Source organism: Cavia porcellus, unplaced genomic scaffold (assembly GCF_034190915.1).
Source record: "Cavia porcellus strain 051 isolate PalLab524CR breed Dunkin Hartley unplaced genomic scaffold, mCavPor4.1 scaffold_7, whole genome shotgun sequence".
Classification (NCBI taxonomy): Eukaryota; Metazoa; Chordata; class Mammalia; order Rodentia; family Caviidae; genus Cavia; species Cavia porcellus.
This window is the reverse complement of record NW_026947490.1, coordinates 81672971-81698088: the sequence shown is the minus strand read 5'-3', so window position 1 is coordinate 81698088 and position 25118 is coordinate 81672971. Positions and strand designations below refer to the sequence as shown.

The following is a 25118-nucleotide window of genomic DNA, read 5'->3' as shown; positions in this document are numbered from 1 at the left end:
TTATATTGTACATATGATTTCATTTTATTATGATTATTTTCACAGGATTTACAATAACCATGTATACTGAATGCTTTCCCACATTGCATACATAGGCTCAAGCCACAATATGACATCACTTAGGTTACCACCTGTATCATCTCAAATTTTCAAATATTTCTTACGTGTAGTTACGCCCTGGTGTGAAGGAATCTTATGTTTGGAAAAGGGAAAAACTGCAGCATATCTTTTCCACATTGCCTACATACTTAGGGTTTCTTTCTTGTGTACATTATTCCCCTATTTGATGGCATGTTTGTGCACTAAATGCTGTCAACCATTGTTGAAATTCATAGAATTACTGCACGGAGTTCTGTCATATAGTGACAATCTCTCCAGTTGTGGAAAGTTTTCCTATACTCCTTATGTTCATAGGTTTTTCCCCAGTGTGAGATCTTTTATGTTTATGACCTGCAAATTTATTAACAAATCCACTTACTCATTTCTCTTATAGGTAGGGTTTTTCTACAGTGAATTCTTTTATATACACAAAAGCTACAACTATAGCAGAAAGACATCCCAAATTGCTTACACAGAAAGGGCTTCTTTTAGCACTTCTGTATACTGAATGCTTTGTCATATTGGTTGTATCCACAGAGGTTCTACCCAGTGTGAAATCTTTCATCAGTAATAATAACATTTTGACTGAAACATTTTAAATATTGCTTACAAAGGTTTTCTCCCTAGTATGAATTCGTTCATGTATAGTAAGCTTACATTTTGACTGAAAGATTTGCCACATTGTTTACATACATATGGTTTCTCCCCAGTGAGTTCTTTCATGTTTTTTACAGCTAGACGCTGTCCTGAATGCTTTCCCACATTTGTTGCATACATAGGGTTTCACCCCACCATGAAGGCTTTCATGCATAATAAGAGAACGCTTTTGTTTGAAAGATTTCCCACATTGATTACATACAAAGGGTTTCTCCCCAGTGTGAATTCTACAATGTGCTTTACATCGCTTTGCACTGACAAATGCTTTCCCACATGTGTTGCATATATAGGGTTTCTCCCCTGTGTGAATTCGCTCATGTTTAATAAGGTTATCCTTTTGGTTGAAAGATTTCCCACATTTGTTGCATACAAAGGGTTTCTCCCCAGTGTGAATTCTTTCATGTATAATAAGGGTGGAATTATGACTGAAAGATTTCCCACATTGTTTACATACATATGGTTTCTCCCCAGTGTGAATTCTATCGTGTGCTTTAAGGCTAGAGGCTGAACTGAATGCTTTCCCACATCTGTTGCATACATAGGGTTTCTCCCCAGTATGAAGTCTCTCATGTATAATAAGATAATGCTTTTGCTTGAAAGATTTTCCACATTGTTTACATAAAAATGGTTTCTCCTCAGTGTGAATTCTATCATGTGTAATAAGATAACGCTTTTGTGTGAAAGATTTTCCACATTGCTTACATAAAAATGGTCTCTCCCCTGTGTGAATTCTATCATGTATTTGACATTTTGATGCACTGATGAATGCTTTCCCACATTTGTTGCATACATAGGGTTTCTCTCCAGTATGAAGTCTCTCATGTATAATAAGATAATGCTTTTGCTTGAAACATTTTCCACATTGCTTACATAAAAATGGTTTCTCCTCAGTGTGAATTCTATCATGTATAATAAGATAACGCTTTTGTGTGAAAGATTTTCCACATTGCTTACATAAAAATGGTCTCTCGCCAGTGTGAATTCTATCATGTATTTGATATTGTGATGCACTGATGAATGCTTTCCCACATTTGTTGCATACATAGGGTTTCTCTGCAGTATGAAGTATTTCATGTATCATAAGATAACGCTTTTGCTTGAAAAGTTTTCCACATTGATTACATACAAGTGGTTTTACCCTAGTGTGAATTCTATCATGTTTTTGACATTGTGACGCACTGATGAATGCTTTCCCACATTTGTTGCATACATAGGGTTTCTCCCCAGTGTGAATTCTTTCATGATTTATAAGGTTGTCCTTTCGGTTGAAAGATTTCCCACAATGCTTACATACAAATGGTTTCTCCACAGTGTGAACTCTATCATGATTTTGACATTGTGAAGCACTGATGAATGCTTTCCCACATTTGTTGCATACATAGCATTCCTCCCCAGTGTGAATTCTATCATGTAGTTTATACTGTGATGCACTCCTGAATGCTTTCCCGCATTTGTTGCATACATAGGGTTTCTCCCCTGTGTGAACTCTTTCATGATTACTAAGGTTATCCTTTCGATTGAAAGATCTCCCACACTGCTTACAAACAAAGGGTTTCTCCCCACTGTGAATTCTTTCATGTGTCTTACAGCCAGAGGCTCTACTGAATGCTTTCCCACATTTGTTGCATACATAAGGTTTCTCACCTGTGTGAACTCTTTCATGATTAATAAGGTTATCCTTTCGATTGAAAGATTTCCCACATTGCCTACATCTAAAGAGTTTGTCCCCAGTGTGAGTTCTATCATGTGCTTTACATTTAGAGGCTGTGGTGAATGCTTTCCCACATTTGTTGTATACACAAGGCTTCTCCCCAGTGTGAATGTTTTTATGTCTTTGACAGCTACTGAGTATACTGAATGCTTCCCCACATTGCTTCTGAACAGACTGGAAATCACTGCAGGTCTCCATATCTTCATTATATTTATATTGCTGCTTCTCAATTCTCAAATAATTGTCTTTATCACATCTGTAAAGAAATAAAAAGATATCAATCACAATGGAAAGAGCTCCTCATTAACAACTGAGGTTTGTGATGACTACTTTGGTTTGATGCCTGCTAAGTAATTCTGATGGTTAACTGACTCACTGCCCTGCCCTGGTTAACTAACTGATGGTAACTGACTCACTGCCCTGCACTTCTTTCAAAGTACTGTTAATTCTAAAGATGTTGGTTTTCATTTCAGAATTTTAAATTGGTATATGGTACTAATATATAATATCATTTTAGGATTGGTACAAATGACTATCAAATATTGATCATTCTTTTGGCTCCTCATGTCTTCATTCTCCCCATCATCTATTTAGCCTGATCATCTTTCTCATCTACAAAAAGTAAGGGTTTCTGGTCTCATATTATCTCTCTTAACTTTCACGCCTCAAATATGCTATTACCTTCCCATTTAAGGGGAAACCTGTAATATTTCCATTTCTGAGTCTGATTTATTTCACTTAAGGTTCAACTCTTTCTGTTTCTTGTGAAAACATATCACAGTTCCTTGTTTGGCATTTTTTTTTTCAGTGTAGAGTTAAACACAGGTATTGGACTGAATTAAATTAGCTGACCTATTATTTGTTTTTGAAAGAGATTCTTATTGACCATGAACTTGCTCGGGCTGAGCATCAGATTGTCATCCAGCTGATTCAGCCTCCCAGAGTAGTGGGATCGCAAGGATGCACCACCATGATGAGCAGACTCCATATTTTCTTTACCTTGGCACCCTGTGAGGAGCATCTGGGCTCTTCCTATAGCTTAGGTACTATGAGTTGATTTTGTATTAGATGTTGTAAATGACTTTTCATGTGCTGCACTGAACAACACATTGTGTGGATCATCAACATTTGATAATCTTAATGTATTTCACAATATAGTGAGAGAATCATTACACATAATGAAACAGTACAACTCAATCAACAGTCAGGAGATAGAGGCAGAAGGATACCTCTAAGTTTCAGCCAGTATGGACTACACAGTAAGTGAAAAGTCAATCTGAACTACAGTATAAAATCATGGCACAAAAGTAAAAAACAAAAGTGTACAGCGATGGATTTACATGTGATAAAATATGAAACACATCATTTTACTTTTCAGATCTCTGGATATTGTTTACCATGTTTCTATTTTATGTATCCATCAACAATGTATGAGGAAATTAAACATGAAAAGCTCAACATTCTATAGGATATTTTCAAAGTACTTATTATAAACTGTAGCATTCATTTCCATTTTAAGTACTGATTCTATGTGAAAAATTTTTTAGATCATGAAAGTCTCAGTATTCACATATATACAAATGATATTTTGAAGAAGAGTTTCTATGAAAATTCACAATTTTTGTCATTTCCTAGATATGAGATTACAATATTTAAATTTACTCTCATACATTACCAGAATCATGAAAGCAATTTTTAAACTGATGTATTAGATAGTGTTATTTGTTACATAGTATCAGCACTCTGATTCCTACATTAAAATCTTTTTCTAGGGATTTCCAGATAATACAAAATAAAATCAAGTGTTTATCTTGATATTTCTGTGAGTTAAATAAAGTGGAATATGATCTCATTTCTTCAAGTTCCTCTGTTGCAATATTTATACTCAAAAATGACATTTAAGAAATGTTCCCTTTCTCTTTTGATTGTCAATCACCTGAGATTTCTTGAACAATTTTTGTCCTCTTCTTTAATTTGCAGATTATGCCATATTCTTCCTGTATTATAGACACAGAAATAAAAAAAATTCACTATAACACTACATTAAAGCATCACTGGTTCCAGTTATACTCATAGTATAATATACTCAGGCCTGAGATATGTAAGCCAATATTATAATTATCAAATATATTACACTATATCACTGAGTAATAATGCTGTTTGCATAAATAAATGAGACATATCATCCTTACGTGTCACAGTAATATTCATATATGTTTCCCACATCACTCCTCTGTACAGCTTCTTCTGGAATGGAGTCAGTAAATCCCACTCCTCTGGGGTGAACTTCACAGTTACATCTTCAAAGTTCACTGTAACCTAAATAGTGACAAGTACCCTGAAGGTTAGAAACACAACAAATATATCTCAGGTCCCCAAATAAAATGTCTAACTAAAGGTCATTCTTTCAAGTATTAACTGCATATCATGATCATCAAAACTCAAGTACATTCAAATTAGGCCACTTAGAACAATGATGCTAGACTGCAACACATTTCCAAAGTAATCATAGAACTGTAGCATGGCTTGTCTTGCAGGGCACCTATAACTGTAGTTTTTCACTGACTTTAAAGCAGAGCTCAAAAAGGCACCTGTAAACCACCATTCTCAAAACACCTGATTATTCATAGCACTGAGTTCATCTCTCTTTCTAGACAGAATTTATAGTCTTGCTGAAGATGTCAGCTTGATAAGTAGCAGGGTAGAGAGCCTTTCTGAGAGAAACAACTCAGATGCTAGAATTTAACACCAGGGAGAAGACCAGATGAAAGGAGAAGGATTCTCATGACCCAAGAAGAAATTGAGGAAAAAGAAAAGGGAAAAAGGGAAGGAACAATATGGATGAAAGGCTGGAACCAGATGTTCTTACTGAGGCCAATCTTGCAATGTGCTAGGCATTCCTTGGTATCAGATGACTCATAGTGGTGCTCAATTGCTGGCCCCCAAAATTGGGGGTTGGTGAGCCCTAGGCCCTTGGCAGGAGGGTGCAGTATAATGGAGAGCAAAACCAACATCTTTGGACAGTGCTAGGAATTGGGTCCCAAGGAGTGGGTGATGAGCTGGATGACATAATGGAGTTGGGCAGGATGGGCCTGAACCCAGAACCACAGTGATGTCAGTCAGCCATCCCGGGCCGAAAGAGGACTGGTGGGATCTGCTTGGGCTGGGTCACATCCCCATTCAGGACCCAGTGGCCAGGGATGAAACTGACTGAACCTGTGACATCCCCATGACACAGACTAACATGCTGAAGGCACTCGCCAGTTGACTGGTTCAGAGGAAAGAGGCCAGCCCATATTGTCCCTGTGTGCAAGTCTCAGATCAACAGCAAACTGGAGAGGGCAGCAATCCCCTAGCCAGCATGTTTCAGAAAATCCATAAGCAATATGGAAAGGGCCTGAGCTCCTCACCATACACCTGGTTGAGAGAAAAAAGAAACATAACAAGAGAAACAAACAAGAAAAACCCTCCAGCGACCAACCCAGGGAAAATAAGTCCAAGAGGTAAATACAGAAGAGATTGAGGGCAGCAATCATACAATATCAGCCAGAGCATCAGAGGAAATAAAGAAATAATTTTGTGACCTCATAGATATTAAAACTGAAATTCTAATTCAAGTGAGGCAAGATATAAAAAAGATTAATAAAAGAAATATCTAACACCTCTCAAGAAGACACAGACAGAAGAATGCAGGAACTCAGAAAAAGAAGAGAAACCTTTCATTAAGAATATTTTTAAAAATCTAGAATACATGAAACATACCCAAAGAGATTACCAAACCAAGACATTAAAATTTCCACTGAAAGCTGGAAAAATTCCTTGACAGAAACTAAAATGAGACTTTCAAAACTTAAAGATAGATTTGCAATGTGTGATCATGAAAGAATAGATCTCTTAAAATTAACAAGGAACCAAGAAGTAACAATACAAAGGCTAGAAGATGACAAAAGGATCTATAACTTAAGAATAAAAAATGTGAGTGAAGAACCAGGAGTGAAAAGAAATGAATTACAAAAGCTATTCTCAGAAATAATTAAGGAAAACTTCCCAAGCATATGAAATGATATCCAGATTAATGAGGCATACAGAACTCCAGCCAGCAACAACCAAAAGAGATCTACACCCAAACATAATAATCAAGATTCCAGAAATTCATCAAAAGAACAGAATATTAAAAGCAGTCAAAGAAACAGATCATTTACAAATGAAACCCATCAAAATCATGACAGATTTCTTGACACAAATGATCAAATCAAGAAGAGCTTCAAGCAAAGTATTCCAAGACCTGAAAGAAAATAACTTCCAACCCAAACTGATGTACCCTGAAAAACTCTCTCTCAAAATTAATGGAGAAACAAGATTAAGGTTTTCATGACAAACAGGAACTTGTGGGAGTTTGTGACCAGCAATTAAGCAATACAAAAAATACTGAAGGATATTCCAGAAAGAGAGAAAAAAATACCAGGTTTCCAGCAACAGTGGCAGAGAGACCTCAAAAAGAATGAGACAGACAGTAGAATGAAGGAGAAAAGTAAACAATCAATAGCAGAAAAATAGCATAGCAGAGATGAGGCTGAGAAGGTTGGCTATAATCTCTAACATAGAAGGCCTTACTACACTAACAAAAAGAAACACAGAGTAGATCAGGAGATAGGGTCCATCGAGATGCTCTGAATGGGAAATATACACAACCTGAAAAGGGGTTAATAAACTGAAAGTCAAAGATGAGAAAATCATGCTCTATGTGACAGGGAACAGGGAGAAATAGAGACAGCTCATCCAGCAGCTGAAGATAGGTTGAGAAGTCATGACACTTTTGTAGAGTGCAGAACTACTCAGCTATAAGGAAAGAAAACCTTGAATCTTTAGTACATAAAGGAATACAGCTCAAGATCAAGCTCACAGGTAAAAAGGTTCAGCACAACTTAGAAAGATAATGGCTTGCCCCCCTAATCTAAAAACTAGAGGAACTAGTGGGACCCAAAATGTATAAAACACCCTGAGAAAGGGAAAGGGGAGGAATTGTCTAAAAAAAAAAAAAGAAGGCAACAGACACTGTTAATAGTGTATCAGGATTTTTTATTCTGTTTCAGTCTGTCTATTCATACTAGATTTGAGGGTACAGACAGCTATCCGATATATAGCAGGATATACAGTGCTCACTATCCTTAATTTCTTACTAACTTAAACCGAAGCCCTGTCTTACTGTGACGGATCATATTTGAATCTGCCTTGTTAGATTGCTGTTTTCTCTTCACTGATTTTAGTCGGATTTTGTATGCTTGATAGTTTCCACAGTAGAGGCAACTACACTGAAGATGATGAGATGCAATGGGATACCCATTCTGGTTTTATTATTAACTGTTGTTGAAGTCCTACAATGTCTCTAATGGTGTTTTTTTTATTAATATTGCTGTGTAGTGTTATGCTCAATTATATTATGCCTGATAATATAGACAATTCTATTGAAAATAACAAGAGACATCATAGCAATTACTGTAGATCACCTAATATTGTGGTTTTATATGTCTTTTTCATTTCAAGTTTATCTAGGAATTTGTTTTGTTGTCTTCTTTTGATGTTTTTCCCTATAATACAGAAAAGAGAGGTATACATGTAGAGGTTCATGCATGTGTAGAACTTCTAAACAGATTCCAAGAATAGGTTGTATAATGCACAATGTAATGAACAGATCCTCAGAAGAAGAGACACTGAAATAGCCAGTGCTAATTTTGTAGCATTATGATATAAAATCTAACAATACTATTATTCTCTGTTCAGAGTGATATTAGTCTGTTTTCTTTTATTTAATTTGAACATATGTAAAGATATGGACAGCTATTTTGAAGAGAATGAGGGACATTATTGCAGCCATTGCTGACTTCCCTATTGTTTGGTGTTGAAGACCTAACATGCCTTCATCATCCTGTTCTGATAAGCTTAGTACTATGTTGTTCAGTATGTATTCACTGTATGTAAGATATGGACAACTATTTGGAAGAAAACAAGAGGCATTATGATAGATAGTGTTAAGATCTCTGGTGGTCTTGCTTTCAACTCTGTGTGTCTTAAATTCTGTTCTTATGATCTGTTTTGTTCTGTTTAATTTACCCTATTTAAATTTTTAATAAATTTTAAAAGAAACTGGTTTCACAGATAAATATTAAGTTGAATATGAATGCAGGAATTACTAAAATTTAATGAAAATAAAGGTTTATTTGATCATTCTATAGACTAGAAAATTAGGGAAAGGGGAGCTATAACCCTAAAGCTCAGGAATACCAAACTATCTCCTTGTACTTGAATACTAGAAACTCTACTAGGGTGTAAAGGAAGATAATGTGGGGAAGAATATATATGAAATGCTTGAAATGCAATGAAAATGGAGGTATAGAAAAGTAAGTGCTCACTGAAAGGATTTTGCCCTAGATGTTGTTGAAGCAGGAGACTGGGAGGCAGAACCAAGGGGGCTCTGCTTTGAGGTCAACTTCCCTTCCACTAGGCAATTTACCTGTGGCACAAATTGAGTTCCAATGGGCTACTTCGGCATCAGTAATGCCCCTTAGGCACCACTCCAGACCAAAGCTATATGTAGGCCACTACACCATATGTCCAACAGAGAAAAAAGCCAGACCTCCATGGTCGTGGGGTTTTCTCTTGGCATTCTTAGAATAAAGGCCACTTTTATTTCACATTTCTTTCTTTTTAGCCATGCTGAAACTTCTATCAGTTGGTTCCCTGACCGGGAACAGTGTGTGAGTGACTCCTCGGATCTTCCCAGTTTGAGTCCCCTGCCAGTTCACAGACTGACTGGACTCCATCCTGAATTAATTCCTAATTTTTCAACACACAGAAGCTGCTCAACTTTCTGCTGCTGGTTTGCAAACAACAATGGTCTAATTCATTTACCACAGGTGAGCCAATTCTGTCCAAGGATTACTCCACGGGTGGAGTAAGTGTGTTTAGGTGTGTAAGATAGATGGCCATATTACTAAGTTTTTGTTGGATCATTGAAGATCCAGGCCCCATGCTGGATCTTCCTTCCCTCCCTGACTAGTTGTAGCAGTTTTCACATGCCTTGCGCAGGCCCAAGGTAGAGCCGTTACTGTAATCCACTAGGATAAAACTTGTGCTTTTAGTGATGACTGCAAAGACATGAGTTGGGAGAATTACTGTTGGTCTAAAAGGCCAAGTGACAAACTGGTCTGCTTTAGGTCACTGTCCATTGGCTCACTTTACTGTGATTCCATCATGGGAAATATTATTTCATCTCCCCCAAAAAACACAACTTTATGGTGCCTGGTCTGTAATCTGGGTACTCTGGTCTTAAAGAAAACCATAAAAACTAAACAATTAACCTTTTACTGCCAGGAGGCTAGGCCAACCTACCAACATAACGGCAGCCCATGGCATAAAGAGGGGACCTTTGACCCCTGTATTCTCAGAAATTTATATGACTTTTGTTACACTGACAACAAGTTAGCAGAAATTTCGTATGTACAGGCTTTCCTTACTCTAAGAATGTGCTCTTCTCTCATTAAATCATGTACACCTCCTCAAATATTTTTAGCTACCTGGACTGCACCACAAACATTCCCTTCCTGTCCCCAAGACCCCCAGATGAGGTCCCTCTGGTTTTTCACCCACCCCTTCTGTCCTATTCCCAAGATCAAGCCTCGCAGCCTTCTCAAAGATTTCTGCTCCTGCTCTGCAATTACCACTCTCTGCGCAGTCATCTATCCCCCACCCCTTCCAGGGTCCCTAATGCTACTCTTAAAACCTCTGAACATTCCCCTAGCATCTTTAACCCCTGTATTAGTGTTTCTCTCCAGTCTCCAAACTCTCACTCCCCTCTGCCAGAACTACCTGTCCTGTCTGAAGATTTTTTATCTCCCTCTCCTGCATTGACATTTTCTCCATTCACTCACCATACTACGTCTCGGGCACTCCAGCCTTCTGGTTGGCCACATGGTTGCTACAGCTTGTGTAGAGGACAGTTGCCATCTTTTGGCCCTTCACAATGTGGTGGAGTGCCTGCATCTTGAGATGGGTCTCATGGTCCAGGTAATCTCAGATTAACTATAAAATAGGTTGCATCTCTGTTGACCCACAAAATTATATGAAAGAACTTGAATTGCTATGATTACATTTTAAGGATATTTATGTGATTCTGAACTCCACCCTCAGCTCACAAGAGTAAGCTCTGCTGTGGCAAGCAGCTTGAGAAGAAGAGGATTGCAGATGTAAGGCAAACACCAGTGAAAATGATCCTGGACCTACCTTGGTGCCAGAACAAGATCCTAACTGGAGTTACCAAAATGGAGAAGGTTGAAAAAAATGCATAAGATGGTTGAATATCTAATTATGGGCCTTAATGAAATCGCTCACAAACATACTAACTATAACAAACTTTAGAACAGCTCCAGGAGGCTAATGAAAACCCAGCTGTTTTCCTAAATCATCTTAGGGACATCTTACATAAGTTTACTAATGTAAACCCAGACTCTCATAACGGGATGATTGTTTTTAACTCATTTTATTTTTCAGTCTGCCCCTGATATTAACAAAAAGTTACAAAAGCTTGAAAGTGGCCTGCAAACCCCAAAAGGAGACCGTCTTATTTTAGCATTCTGTGTCTTCAACAACAGAGATAAAACTCAAAACAATGAAAAGAGGCTCAAAAAAATTGCTAAATATCAATCTAATCTCTTAGCAGTGACACTTGGGGCTCCCAAGAAAGATTTTATTGGTTTTGTTCTGTACTGTTTTGTTCAATTTTATTATATATGATGATATAGGCAATTCTTTTTAAGGTAGCAAGAAGCATTAGTGGTAACCATTGTTGATTACCTTGTATTCTGTTTTTACATCATGTACTATGTCAACTCTTTGTTTCGACTGACTGCTTTGTTTTGTCACATTTGGTTTTATTCTCTTCTTTAAAAAGTAATCAGAACTGTGGGAGTAATAAAATCCAAAATGTGTAAATGTTATTGTAAAAAAGAGAGGAAAAGAAAGTGCTCTAAATGATACAACTGAAAGTGTGTTTAGGTGTGTAAGATAGATGGCCATATTACTAAGTTTTTGTTGGATCATTGAGCACAACAGTTTGCAGTCTCACTATTTGAGTGTCCACTTTGTATGCTTTAATTTTGTAACTTGAACAATTATTTCTAAGATGACAATATTTAATCTATTAACTAATGATTTCTTACATTTTTTTGAAATTCTGTATACTTGTACCCTTTTACTGTTTTTTTTTCTTTAAATTAAATTTAAAAAAAAAAAACAGAAAAGCCAAAACAAGGTGGAGTTACCCAAGTCCATTCTGGACCATGCTTCAAATGCAGCAAAGAAGGATACTGGGCAAGAGAATGCTCCAATCCTGGCATTCCTTTGGGGTCACATTCATACTGCAACATTAAGGGCCACTGGAAGAGTGAATGTCCTAGCCACCAGAGAACAGGTAAGCGATGTGCTACCTCCTCACCCTCACAGGAAACCCCATCACTGCCAGATTCATCACTGACAGATCTGGTCAGACTTGGTGCTGAAGACTGATAGGGTTCGGGGCCCACAGACTCACTAAGATATCCTTTTTGGAGCCTGGAGTCTAACTGGAGGTCCCAGGTAAGACACTATCTGTATTTGTGGACACAGGGGCAACTCACAGTGTATTTCCTGAGTTTTCAGGTACTGGTATTAAGTCCTCAATATCTGTTGTGGGCACTGACAGCCAGCCTACACAGCCTTTGCAGACTGGGCCTATCCCATGCAGACTCTTTTCTTGACCCATAGCTTTCTAGAAATTCCAACATGCCCCACACTCCTTTTAGGTAGAGACCTTCTTGAAAAGCTTAACTTCTCCTTTAACTTCTCCCTCTCCACTGCTCTAGTCCTCCAAACACCCTCACAGTGCTCTGCAAAGTCATTCACTCCCTTCCTTCTTCTCTGGTCGATCCCATAGTTTGTATACCTACAATCCCACCCTTGCTACTCATGCCATGCCTATTTTAATCCATCTCAGGGATCCTTCAAATTTTCCTTGTATTGCCCAATATCCCATAGCTCCTAAACTGTAAGTACAGGGACTTCAACCTATAATTAAGTACCTTTTAGACAATGGTTTTCTTAGACCTACCCATTCACCCTATAATGCTCCCATTGTCCCTGTACCGAGACGTGATGGGTCCTATTGCCTGGTACAGGTAATCAATAGTGCTGTTACCCCAAACAACCCAGCAGTGCCAAACCCTTATAGCATGTTCTTTCATATTCATCCCTCCACCATTCATTTTATGGTTCTAGATCAAAGATGCCTTTTTCAACATCCCCCTACACCCTGAGCATCAGGACCTCTTTGAATTTACATGGAGTGACCCAGACACCCAGGTCTCAACAACGTGCTTGAACAGTGCTCCCCCAAGGGTTCAACAATAGTCCCCACATCTTTAGCAAAGCTCTCACTACTACCTCACAGAACTTGATCTCAAACCTAGTACCCTTCTTCAATACATAGATGACCTTCTCTTATGTTCTCCATCCCGTATGTTAACGATACAGCATTCAGCTAATCTACTTAATTTTCTTGCTAGTCAAGCACACAGGGTCACTCTTGCTAAAGTCCAGATAACGTCCCCAAAAGTTAAACATCTAGGTCTCTCTCTCACCCCCACCGCTTGTTCTATCATCACAGATCATAAAGCTATTCTTCAAGATCTCCAGATGCCCACAACTAAACAACAGGTTACATCTTTTCTAGGTTTTGCTAATTTCTTTCATCTCTGGATTTCTAAATTTGCAGCCCTCGCTCAACCCCTCTACAAGGCCTCCACGGGTACTTTATCAGAATCCCTAGACCCCACTGTGCCTATATATGCCTCCTTTCATAAATTAAAAGAGGCTCTCCTAAGAGCTCCAGCCCTTACCCTTCCTTATCCCACCCAACCTTTTACTCTGTATACTACCTCTCAGGGTCACAATGCTGTAGGTGTACTAGGACACAAAAAGGGGCCTTGTTTTCGAGCATAGCCTACTTGTCAAAACAGTTAGACAACACAATAAAAGGATGAGCTCCTTGTCTCTGAGCCCTTGTGGCTGCAGACCTACTGACACAAGAAGCTAAAAAGTTTACAGTACAGAAGTCTATTATGGTACACTCACCTCATCACTTAAATGAGCTCATCTCACATAAGGCACTCACTGCCCTGATGACCCCTTCTCACCTTCAACAGATACACCTAGTCTCTAGCTAGACCCTTGCATTTCCATTGCAACTAGTGGCCCTCTTAATGTGGCAACCTTACTTCCCACCTCAGAGGGCCACTCCCACTATGACTGCTTTGATGTCTTACAGATGACTTCCACCTTTTCCCTCACATCAGTAGCACACCTCTCTCTCTCTAGCCTTTCACACATGGTTCATAGATGAAAGTTCAACAAAAACAGACAGCGAAAAAAAAAAAAACAGGATATGCAATGATTAACCAGTCAAAAGTTATAGAGGCAAATCCACTGCCACCTAGAACCTCTTCCTGGAGGGCAGAAGTTATTGTCCTTAAAAGGGCTCTTACACTAGCAAAAGACAAAGTCATAAATATATACACTGATTCAAAGTATACATTTGGCATTTTACACTCATTTGGCAAGAACAGGGTTTTATTAACTCTCAGGGAACCCCCATCATTAATGCATCTCTTATCCTTAAACTTCTAGAGGCAGCACAACTCCCAAAATAGGCAGCAGTCATTCATTGTAGGGCACACCAGAATTCTGCAGATCCACTGCTCAAGGAAATGGCTCTCCAGATTCATAGGCCAAGTTAGCTGAACAAAGACCCTATCCTTATCATCTTCTCCCTTTTGTTCAAAACAGTCTACGTCAGCCTAATAATTCACCAGAACAGCTACAGTTACTTCATAAACCAGATTACAAACAAACCACTCAGGAATGGATTTTCCAAGGATCAAAACTTGTTCTCTCAGATTAGCAGGCCATGATATCATCACTGAATTACATAACAGGTTCCATATACAATCACAGGCCTATACAAATTCTTAGCCCCAGTAGTCACACACCCTTCTCTAACAGTTTTCATTCTTGAGATTACTGTCATCTCTGGGCAAGACCTCTCCTCAGGGACATATAGCATCCCCTTCCTTTCCTACTCATCAATTTCAAGGACACACCCTGGGCCAGGAAAGACAGACAGATTTTACACATATGCCACACCACAAAACTCTCAAATAACTTCTCACCTTTGTTTGTACAGTTTTAGGATGCAGAGATGCCTTTCCCACAACCAGGGAGACTGCTGTAGTTACTAAAGTACTATTACAGGAAATCAAGTTAAGGTTTGGCCATCTCAGAGTTTTCAGTCAGATAATGGTCCAATCTTTTTTCTCATATTACTCAACAGGTATCCTCAAGCTTACACAACACCTGGCGCCTACACGTTACATACCAGCCACAATCCTCAGGAAAAGTAGAAAAGGCAAATGGCCTCATAAAAACACCTTACAAAGCTCATTTTGTAACTGCACCAACCTTGGCCTCAACTCCAACACTTAGCCTTACCCAAGCTCAGGACACTTCCCCGAGTCCCAACATTTTTAAGTCCTTTTGAACTTATGTATGGCAGGCCATTCTTACTCCACAATCATCCTCCTCCCCAAAGCCTCCTTCCTCTTGCTGACTATATCTCAGTCCTCTCCTTCCTCTGACACTTGTTACGACAACATGCTGATCTCTGCCTTCTTCAACACTCTGAAGGGGCCAAACCAGATCCTCCTATCCTTAGGAGATTTAATTAATCTCAAACGTTTTAAATCCATAGGACCACAACCAAGGTGGAGCGACCCCAGTCTAGTCTCCTTACCCTACAGTGGTAAAAGTTGCTGGACTCCTATTCTGGTTGCACATCACTCAGGCTAAGCAGTGCTCTCCCAGCCCTAAATCTAACCATTCAGAGTGGTCACCTCATCTTCTGTCACCTACTCATCTCCGTTTCATGAAGGCCCCACAGCCATAACTCTCAGGCTAAGTCATGTTTTGTTATCCACTTTGGTTCCTACTTTCTTACATTTTATTAATTATCATTTTTACAACAGGACGCTTAACAGTCTTTCCTAAAGACTCCTCCATCATGTGCAAGATCATCTTCATGTTGTGCTATGTGACAACTGTCTTAGTTCTTTCTATCCTCAGCTGTTTGGTCAAAGGTGGGATCCCTGAAAGCCTAGGCTCTTACTTTCCCAATAGTGACACAACCACAGCTTTCCCCACCCCTCCTACTCTTTCCAGCTCAACTCGTGGACCAGAGACAAGTCCTACCTACCTACACTCTTAACATTTACCCTTGCAGATGGGGAAATAATCACCTCTCATAACTTCTCTCCTCCTAACTCCACACTTATTGTTCAGAATTCTATCTCACTGTGGTAATGATTTTACATATCTAAATCAAAGGCACTTTGTCTTCTACCTCCCCTGAGTCCTTGAATATGATAGTGGCCTGCCTACTCATAACACCTTGTCTCTTTGTTTTTCCAGTCTAATGTGCAGGCATTCACCAATGATAAAGTTGTCCTGGCTAAAACACCTGGCACCAGCTTCTGCATGGGCATCAACCGTCATCCCATTGACCCTCCTAAACCCCAATACGGCGCCCCCCGCCTTTCAGCATCAATTAGTAAAGGAAAGAAAAACTTCACCCTTTTCCTAATAATAAAAGGACAGGAATGAAAATATTTTGCCCTACACGTGCAGCGGGAGGCTAGGAGGCGAAACCAAGGGGCTCTGTCTTGAGGTCATCTTCCCCACCCCTATGCAATTTGCCTGTGGGACAAAAATGAATTGCAATGGGTACTTGTGCATTAGTAAAGCCCCTGAGGCACCACCCAGACCAAAGGTATATGTAAGCCCCCATACCACGAGTCCAGCAGAGACAAGAGCCACACCTCAGTGGTGGGGCTTTGCTCTCCATGTTCTGGGAATGAAGACCACTTTTATTTCATATTTTCTATCATTTAAGACACGTCAAAAAGTCCATCCGTCACTAACTACAGAAGGAAGAGTTCAGCCCAGTGGGGTAGTACATGCCTGTTCTCCCAGCACTTTAGAGGCAGATGTAAGAGGAATTTCAGGAATGTAATGCATACAGTGTCCAGCCCAGGCTATGTAATAAGACCAGCTCAGATTACAAAGTGTGGCTATTCATCAAACTCCCTCAACAAATGAAAACTAAAATTAATTCACTCATTTACAAATCACACCTTTGTACCAAGGATACATCTCAGTGGTACAAGCACCTGGCTGATATGTTCAAGGTCCTGAGTTCAATTTCCAATACCAAAAAGAAACAAACTAAACACACATTTGATTTGTTCAACAATTATAAATGAAAGGAAAAACCTTACAAACATTCAATATTGTGAGTAAGGAAGCATTCCACATAACTCCGTAACATGGAAAATATTTGAAGTTCAGCATTCATCTCAGTGGACAAATGAATCTCAGGAAAGGAAGGCAATCCGCAATGCATCCACAGGCATGTAGAATGAATATTGTTTCATGATTCAGATGATGTTATGCCTACCAGGAAGAAAGCAAAGGTGTTTCATTTACATTCAGAGAGAAACAGTATGACCTTAGATATCTGGACTGTAAAATCTCCTCACTTATGTGCACTGGTGAACTGTTGAAATGGGAAAGAGAAACATGAATGACTGTGCAATTTAAGATAAAAAACACTCAGTTAATGAGAAAGTTTCCTCAGAAGAAAATCAAGTAACCATGAAAATTAGAAGAAATTGAAATCTATGAAGATGGGAATTAAACAAGAAAACGTTTGTTGGAAACACAATACAAAGATTTTACATACAGAGTTAAGATCAAGGAGCACAAATCTAAAAATAAACAAAAACTTATTACACTCAAGAAAAATACTGAATAGAAAAGAAAATCTAAATCACATTTGTGAAAATCACCAAGCAATATTGAAGTGTGGAAGAACAAAACAATTACATTTATTAAATTAACACTCAGCTAGTGAATTCCACGAATACCTTTACTATGGAGTTTATGAAAATCCACAGACAAGATCCATCTCTCTAATGTCTAGAAAATACATTGTCCTATGATTCCTGGGAATATATGTGATTCTTTTCAAGGGAAATTAAAGAGTCAGAAACTGTGACCAAGAGACTAAATGAGAAAGTACTTTGGCCTTGATTCACATCCAAGTCCTTGTGAACAACAGTAAAAGGTGACTAAATTGAGAAACACCATGAAACCTCACAAAATATTTCTATGTGAAATTTCTAAAGTAGTTCCTGAAAAGTTAGAAAGGAGAAGGTGAAAAGACAGTCTCCATGAAAAACCACAGATTGTAAACTTTGGAAAATTTCCAAAGGAGAATTGTCATCAATCATGCAATAATACCTTCTGACCTGAAACGATTGTACCTGGCTACTTTCACTTCTTGCCTAAGACCCAATGTGAAACCTTCTGAATACACGTGAGACACTTTCATTGTTATCATTAAATGTAAACAAAAGCTTTGGGAACAAGATTTTCTTTAAATGATTAAAACAATAAAATGCAATATAGGTACTTATTCATTTATATCTGCTTATCTGCCTTCAGACATGAAATGATGAGACAGAATCTGTATTAGGTAGTGATAAGCAAACTACAGTTGCAAACATGAGTGCAACAAATCCACAGCTGACAGTCATGAAACGCTAAATTCACTAACAGCAGAATAGGTCAGCCTATCAAGAGAGCAGGTCACATTACCAAGAGAACAGGTCAGATTAAAGGGACTGAAAGAACCCGTGTCAGAAATGATTAATAGCTAGACACCTCGGTAATGGGCAAGTACTCTAACTACCTGGAGACCAGTGCTTATTATATGGAACTGATGAGGATAGATTAAATAGAAAGCTATGCATACAGACATACTTGGGTCGCATTCATTCGACAAAATCTACTGAAGCTACATTAGCTTTACTGTATTGCACATGTACAATCAGCCCACAAACATCATTCCTTAATACATATCCAATTGCAAAGAAAAACAGACCACAAAAACAGAAATAGGATTGGAAGGGAAAAAATCAGTCTTTACAAGTATATGTTTAAGAATTCAAAACAACTCAATCAGTGACTAACAGCTCAAGAAGGCAGAGCAATCTTTAAAGTCACACATAAACACGATAACAATTCAAAGCAGTATATCAGTTGGATTCTATCAAATGTTTTATCACAGAAATACACAGCACATTGCCTTACTATAAGCCAAGTATGACATGTGGCTCAGGATCAGAGCAGCAATACAGAAGGTGATGTAGTCAGTGTAGTGAAAGCCATGCCAAGCAGGCTCTTATACAATACTGGGATAAAATTAGAAATGAAAAGCAGAAACAAATTAAGAATACTCTCAGAATGAGAGATTTAATCATAACTTTTTTAAATGACACATTTCAAAAAAATTTTAAATGATTAATGATTTCATAATCCATGACTGAGTATGTCCATTTGGAATTATTTCAATTACTCAAAATTGATGCCTCAACTCATATTAAAAACAATGAATGTAGGTATGGAAAAAAAGAAAGATTTCAATGTCAGAACATTAGCGAACACAGGGCAGAGGGAAGCTCATCAGTGTGACTGTGAGCTGAGTGCATAGTATCAGTACTCTGCATCAGAGTCTTTGGGAAGTCTAAGACTAGGTCCAGCACTGCCCATAACAGGCCCATCCCTGAGACTCCAGGAGCTGAGTTCCCAGACAGCACTAGAGAAAACTGCTGCAATATAAAAATGTTAATCACTCCACAGAAAATAAAATATTTCATTGCTCTGTATTTGTGCAGAATCTAAACAACAATAAAGAAGAAATTCTTAAAAATGTTAGAGGCATTATTGAGTAATTAATGTAATTAAATACATTACAATCCAGAGGGAAAACTTCCTACAGTGATGTCAGTGGACACAGAAAAGTCATAACAAGTGAAACAAAATTAGCAGAGAATCAGTTGGAATGCATAAAAACGTAGTCACTTTCAAATACCAGTGTATATGGTGAAAAAAAATTATAGTTCCACCAAAACTTTAGTAGAATCTATGACTTAATGTACAACAGACATCTCTGGTTTGAAATACAGATACAAACCAATGTAAATATGTATCAAGTATAAACAAGTGGATTGAAATTACGAGCAGTATACCACATGCGATTCACATTCTGTAATTTCACAAATGTGAAAACCACACGTGAAACAGCTATAAAAAGCACAAAGTGCATCATTTAGCATGTCCTTTTCAACAGTGTTCAGTCACTACCAATGAATTATAATAATTACATGACCAATTGTGCTTCTCTCTCTGCACTCACAGAAAAATTCTTTTACAAGGCCAATGATGTACCTCAGCAGCGCAGTGCCTGCCTGGCAATGAGATTGTTTGATTCCCAGTTTTTAAAAATTGCATGTAGATGTGAATTGCTAATTTCAAGGAGATTAATTTGTTTAATAGGCAGCCCCTTTTCAATATCCAATGGGAATTGTCCATTTTTCCTGTGCACTGTCTCCTTCCCCATCCACTTGAGTGTAGCCCCGGGTGCTCTATCTCTAGTGACTTCATGCTCTATTCATCTTTTTGAACTCATTCTGTATGCTCACACCACTATGCATGTAGTCAATACTCCAGTAAGTGCTAGGTACCTTAGAAACTCCTCTCTCTTTAAAAAGGTGAAAATGCCAAACATTTGAATCATTCTGAGGCAAACACACCATTCAATTGAAATTATAAACCTGATGCTGTGTTACAGATATGACACTAAAAGATATATTACAGAAATACTTATTATGTCTACTCTTAAGCATAGTGCTAACCACTCGGCTCAGTTTCTGCCATTTTAAAATTTCCATTTTATCCTCTCATGTGGGAAACACATGTCAAGCAGTATGTCCAGAATGGACCACTTCAGTACAATAATAATAATAAAATCCACGGAAACAAAGACACAAAATGCTCCCAAAGGTGTTCACATATCCAAACAGGATTGCACTGCTCTCCTGATGGAGCTGCTCAAGAGAAACAGCTGAACACAGCTCTCCAAACTGCAAACAACTGGGTGAGGCTTGTGTTGTGTAGGGGACAATATGAAGACTGGAAGGACTGACATAAAAGTAACATTTGAGCTGTGAAAGGAAAATGACTTGATCAACCTAAAAGTAATTGAAAAGAAAATGCATCGAATATGCCCAAAAACAAGCCTGATACTGCAAACACCGTCACTAAGCAGTAGATGTTTTTCAAGGTGCTGAATACAAATGCCTTGATCTTTATTTCTGATACAACAGAAAGATAAATTTATAATACACCACTAAATATCACATGTATCTTACTGAATACTGGACACTGTGAGTCACAGGTTGTTCACCTATGATGTCTTTTTTCTGAAACCAAAGACTCATCTCTGTGTCCCCTGACATGAGCATATAAACTTTGCAATGTGCCATGTATCACTAGTAGATACTATGTGTCAACTTAAAAATTCAATAGAAGTTTAAATTGTAAATATTTTTCTCTTCATTATCTAAGGTCCCATGGACTTTATAAAAGGTAATTTAGGATGGATATAAACCTTCAATGTGCATCTCATATCAAAAAATCTCTTGCTCAGTTATCCAGAGTGGTGTTAGTTTTGAAACACTCCTAACTCTCACAAGGGGCTGTCATTAAATTTGTGCACCACCATGACTCAGTGTTGTTTACTTTACCCTAAAACTGTAAACCTTGGTGGAATTTGGTGACATAAAAGTGAAAACACTGACCCAGGCAAGGCAGTGCACACCTGAAACCCTTGCACTACAGTAGATGATGCTTGAAACTCCCTTTACACCTTGTCCGCTTTACGCTTGCCTCACCTCATGGTTTTATTCCAGGAAAAAAGAGTCTTCAGTAGTTTACTGGAGAATCCTTCTGTCTCTCTCTCTCAGACAGAAGTTTTCTTTTGCTCAATAAATACTTCTGCATTTAACCTCTGCTGTTCCTAAAATTCATTTTTAAATTTGAGAGAACATGAACTTGTACTGCACATACTCAACAGTCCAAGTGCCGGCAAAGTCTCAAGACTTCTTGCCAAGTTAGCAAAGTAGTAAGACCTTATCTCAAAACGCAATAAAAATATTTGTTAAACAATTAAATATTTTTTCAAATTTGGGAGGATGAAGCTAAGGGCCAAATTTCTAAGGCCAGTCACTGGACAATAAGAAACATGATATGTGCCTTGAAATCTTTGGTGTCCAACATAAAAAACTTCCCTTGCTACTTCAGGTATGATGTCCAACATATGTTCAAACCGCCAATACTAGGGTTCTAATTTCCTATCTAACCTCAGAGATGATGGGAGGAGCTTATCAGTAGACACAGAAGAAGTATTGATCTATGACAAGGTCTCCCTCCTTTCTATAGGCCTCTGACCCTTTTCCTATTCTCAGACCTAGCAGGCAGACATCCCTTCAGTGCTGTCACACTAGGTCAAGCTCACCTCAGAAGTCCTTTACTCTTCTGGCTGCTGATTGGGCCTCCCACCACATGCCTCTGCTCTCCCATTTCCTTTCAATCCCTTTGGCTCTTCTCATTCAAAAAGAACTTTTGTTTTTATTCTTTAATACTCATGCAGATCCTAGGTGAATATACTCCTACCTCAGCAAAAAATCCATCTCAAAGTTTAAAATTTTTTTGTCTTTTTGAGACAGGGTCTCACAATGCAATTTAGGATACCCTTGAGCTCACTTCAGAGCCAAGGCTTGCCTTAAACTTGCAAGGATCCTCCAGAATGAGGCACCTGAGTGCTGGGAATAAGGGCACCTGTCACTATGTCCAACTAAGTACTGCATATTGTAGGTCAAAGTCTAAGCACAGCCCAAAGACTACAGCAATTTTTTCAGATATGACACCCATTTCCATTCTCTATATATCACATCTCTTCATGCTTAGAGACACCAGTGTGCTGTATTTCTCAGTGTGGAATTAATAGGCAGCACCTACAGGAAGTTATTCTCTGCAGGAACTTTTCCCTCAGGAGCTAAAGCATCAGGATCACCCAAATACCTCACAGCATTCTAAATTATGACAAGCCTTGCTTCAGTAGTTCAATTGTAAAAAAAAGTGTTTATTTACTTAGCATATAATTAAGACACTAGAAAAGTTGCAAAATTACTGGGTTTGAAACAAATTAAAATGAAAATAGTGTTTGAACCAGCAGTGAATGTTCTTGCCCACAATAAAAGGCACATTTCTGTCTACTATGGGGACTTGCAGCTGCTACTTACTAAACTCCTGAGATAACAGAACACTAAATACATACAGCCAGTTTATCTCTAAACCCCGTTTCCTGTAGACCCCACAGGCTGAAGAAATGGGTTAGAGAACATGGGCTCAAGTAGAGCTTTTTTCTGGGTGCTGTGACTCAGGACTGTCATCTCCTCACAATGGAGGCTGGTGGAGGAGGAAGGCCCAGAGGTAAGGTCCAGACCACACAGATACACTCTGTATCCAAACAATAAAAAACGAAAAAGAAAAGAAAAGAGAAAAAGGAAGATAAATAGATAGATAAACGTCTATTTTAAATCCACAGAGCCGCGTGTGCCCGGCCAGCTGACTACTCACAGGGGAAGCATTCCGGAAGCCAAGGAGCTCTTCTCATTTTTTATTTTGGTTCCGGAACTCCGCAATCAGTGTTGTGAGATTATGAGTTCTGTTTATGAAGTAATATCATTCAAGGAGAGGTCTCACATATGGAATTCAGATGATAGTTTTTGTCATTTTGAGGACACGACTCAGGTTTGCCTCCAATCAACCGCTCACCCCAAAACAAGCTGTGCCTGGGGCTGCCCAAAAAGACGATCTGGGCTTACAGTGGCTCAGCCCATTTCCTTCCAAAACTCACACAATTCCACCCCATTCCCAGCTCCGGTACCATCAACTTACCATTGTGCTTGAGGGTGTCCGAGGATCCTTTGCAGCCCACAATAAGAACTCACAGAATCTAGAAGTGTGCTCAGCTCCGGGCTGTCAGCACTGAACTCACAGAGAGTCCTTCTGCACCACCGCAGGGAAGACCCTCCTCCCTTGGCCCACCTGATTGGATGAGCTGCCAGACCCACCTTTATCAATGATTGGCTCCTGGGCCCGACTCTCTCCTGTGATGTCACCCTCATCTGTCAGTATTCCTACTTCCCTTTAAGGGCTTTACTACTGGCTTTTTAAGAGATGTCCTGGGTTTCCTAAAGGCCTAGGTGCCCTCTCCTTAAGTTGGGTCCTAAATGTTCGCTGGTCAACATCCTCTGGAAAAAACAAATCCCTTGAAGACATAAAAGATTATTTGGCCAAGTCAGATGAGGACAAACTGCAATGGGTATGGGCTGCTGTCAGGAATGAGCCCATAACATTTATTGCCCAGATTTTCACAGGGGATTTCTCTGTCTGCTCATTTGCATTGAACTAATTAGTGTGCATCCACCAAGAGAACTGCATTACAGCGTGAATGAAGAAACTATACATAAACAGTAACAGGTTTCTGGGAAAAGTAAAGATGAAGGAAAAAAAAAGACAGTCTAACTGCTTCAGAAAAGTTTATTCTGTATCCAGTGTTATAAATCATACCTAAATTTTCATGATAAACCTAGCCAAGCCGAGGTTCACAACAATTGCTACAACAGAGTCCCACACGTGATCCACTAGATTTCCTGGTATGGAGTGTGGGATGCAAAAACACTTTTGACTGTAAGTGAAAACACTTTTGGCATGTATGGATATATCCCATGCTAGGGTCATTATAATTAGTGCATTATCCTGTTGCCTAATTGTTGACCTGACTTCATATCTAAGGTTGATTTTAAACAACTCATAAATTTTAGGTCTAAAATATAGACAGCATGAAAGAAAATCTAATGAATCTGATATAGGAATTTGCAGGAAGGCAATGGTACCTGAGTTGGGACTGCAGGACCTGGCACAAGTCCCAGGAAAGGGCTTTTTTGCCTCTTTAATCAGTGCAGCAGGAACAAAGGCCCTCAGTTATCTGGCCACTACCTTCTCACAGGTAGGTGTCTGGCCCTCATTACTTTTCCTTCTTGCAAACAAAGTGTTTTCATTTCCCATTTCAATCTTACTCTCTCTAAGCCATTAGTTTTATGAATGTTACATTCACTCATTTACTATAGGACAGTAGTAGGGTGGGCACACTCACCTGTGACTAGGTCAGGTAGAAAATCATTTGTCTGCTTTTTTATGGATTCCAGTTATTGAGCAGCTAAAACATCTTTTCTTACCTTTCTACTTTTGGTAAATAAGAAAAATAACTCCCAAGTTCCTGCTTTTGTCCAAGGCTATATTCCTTGTCCTTGTGAGTCCCTGAGCTCAATTTCTATCAAATTAAAAGGTTCAATAATTTTCTCTGCAATGATTACTTGTTGGGTTTTGGTAATAGTCTTGCTGTCTACCTAATAACAGTGCCTCTTGAACAGGAGATTTTCTTTTAAGTGTGTTGATGGAGTTTTAACTACCAGTCATGTATCTAACCAGATTTAATGTGATGGATGTTTCTCACATCAAGTGCATAACATTCTGTTTCTAA

At 38.7% G+C, this 25118-nt stretch overlaps 1 protein-coding gene across 4 annotated transcripts; it reads right to left on the bottom strand.

The window, feature by feature from the left end:
• Positions 1-23606, bottom strand: LOC100722614 (zinc finger protein 260-like). 4 transcript variants are annotated; one of them, XM_023563658.2, is made up of 5 exons: positions 23471-23606; positions 16885-17059; positions 4660-4786; positions 4404-4464; positions 1-2723 (listed from the first exon to the last, which is right to left on the bottom strand). In XM_023563658.2, the coding sequence occupies exons 2-5, from the start codon at positions 16888-16890 to the stop codon at positions 785-787; spliced, it is 2133 nt and encodes a 710-aa protein (XP_023419426.1). In that variant the 5' UTR covers positions 16891-17059; positions 23471-23606; the 3' UTR covers positions 1-784. The 4 variants fall into 4 exon arrangements, with proteins under 4 accessions (XP_023419426.1, XP_013004476.1, XP_013004475.1 ...); XM_013149022.3 differs by lacking the exon at positions 16885-17059 and having other exon boundaries at positions 4660-4805; XM_013149021.3 differs by lacking the exon at positions 16885-17059.
• Between the last annotated feature and the right edge of the window lie 1512 nt (positions 23607-25118).

Excerpts from the sequence above, each read along its gene's own strand:
- LOC100722614 (XM_023563658.2), bottom strand. Across the intron at positions 4,465-4,659 it reads TATGAATATTACTGTGACAC|GAAGAATATGGCATAATCTG; the intron begins GTAAGGATGATA and ends TCTATAATACAG. Across the intron at positions 2,724-4,403 it reads AATTGTTCAAGAAATCTCAG|ATGTGATAAAGACAATTATT; the intron begins GTGATTGACAAT and ends ATTTCTTTACAG.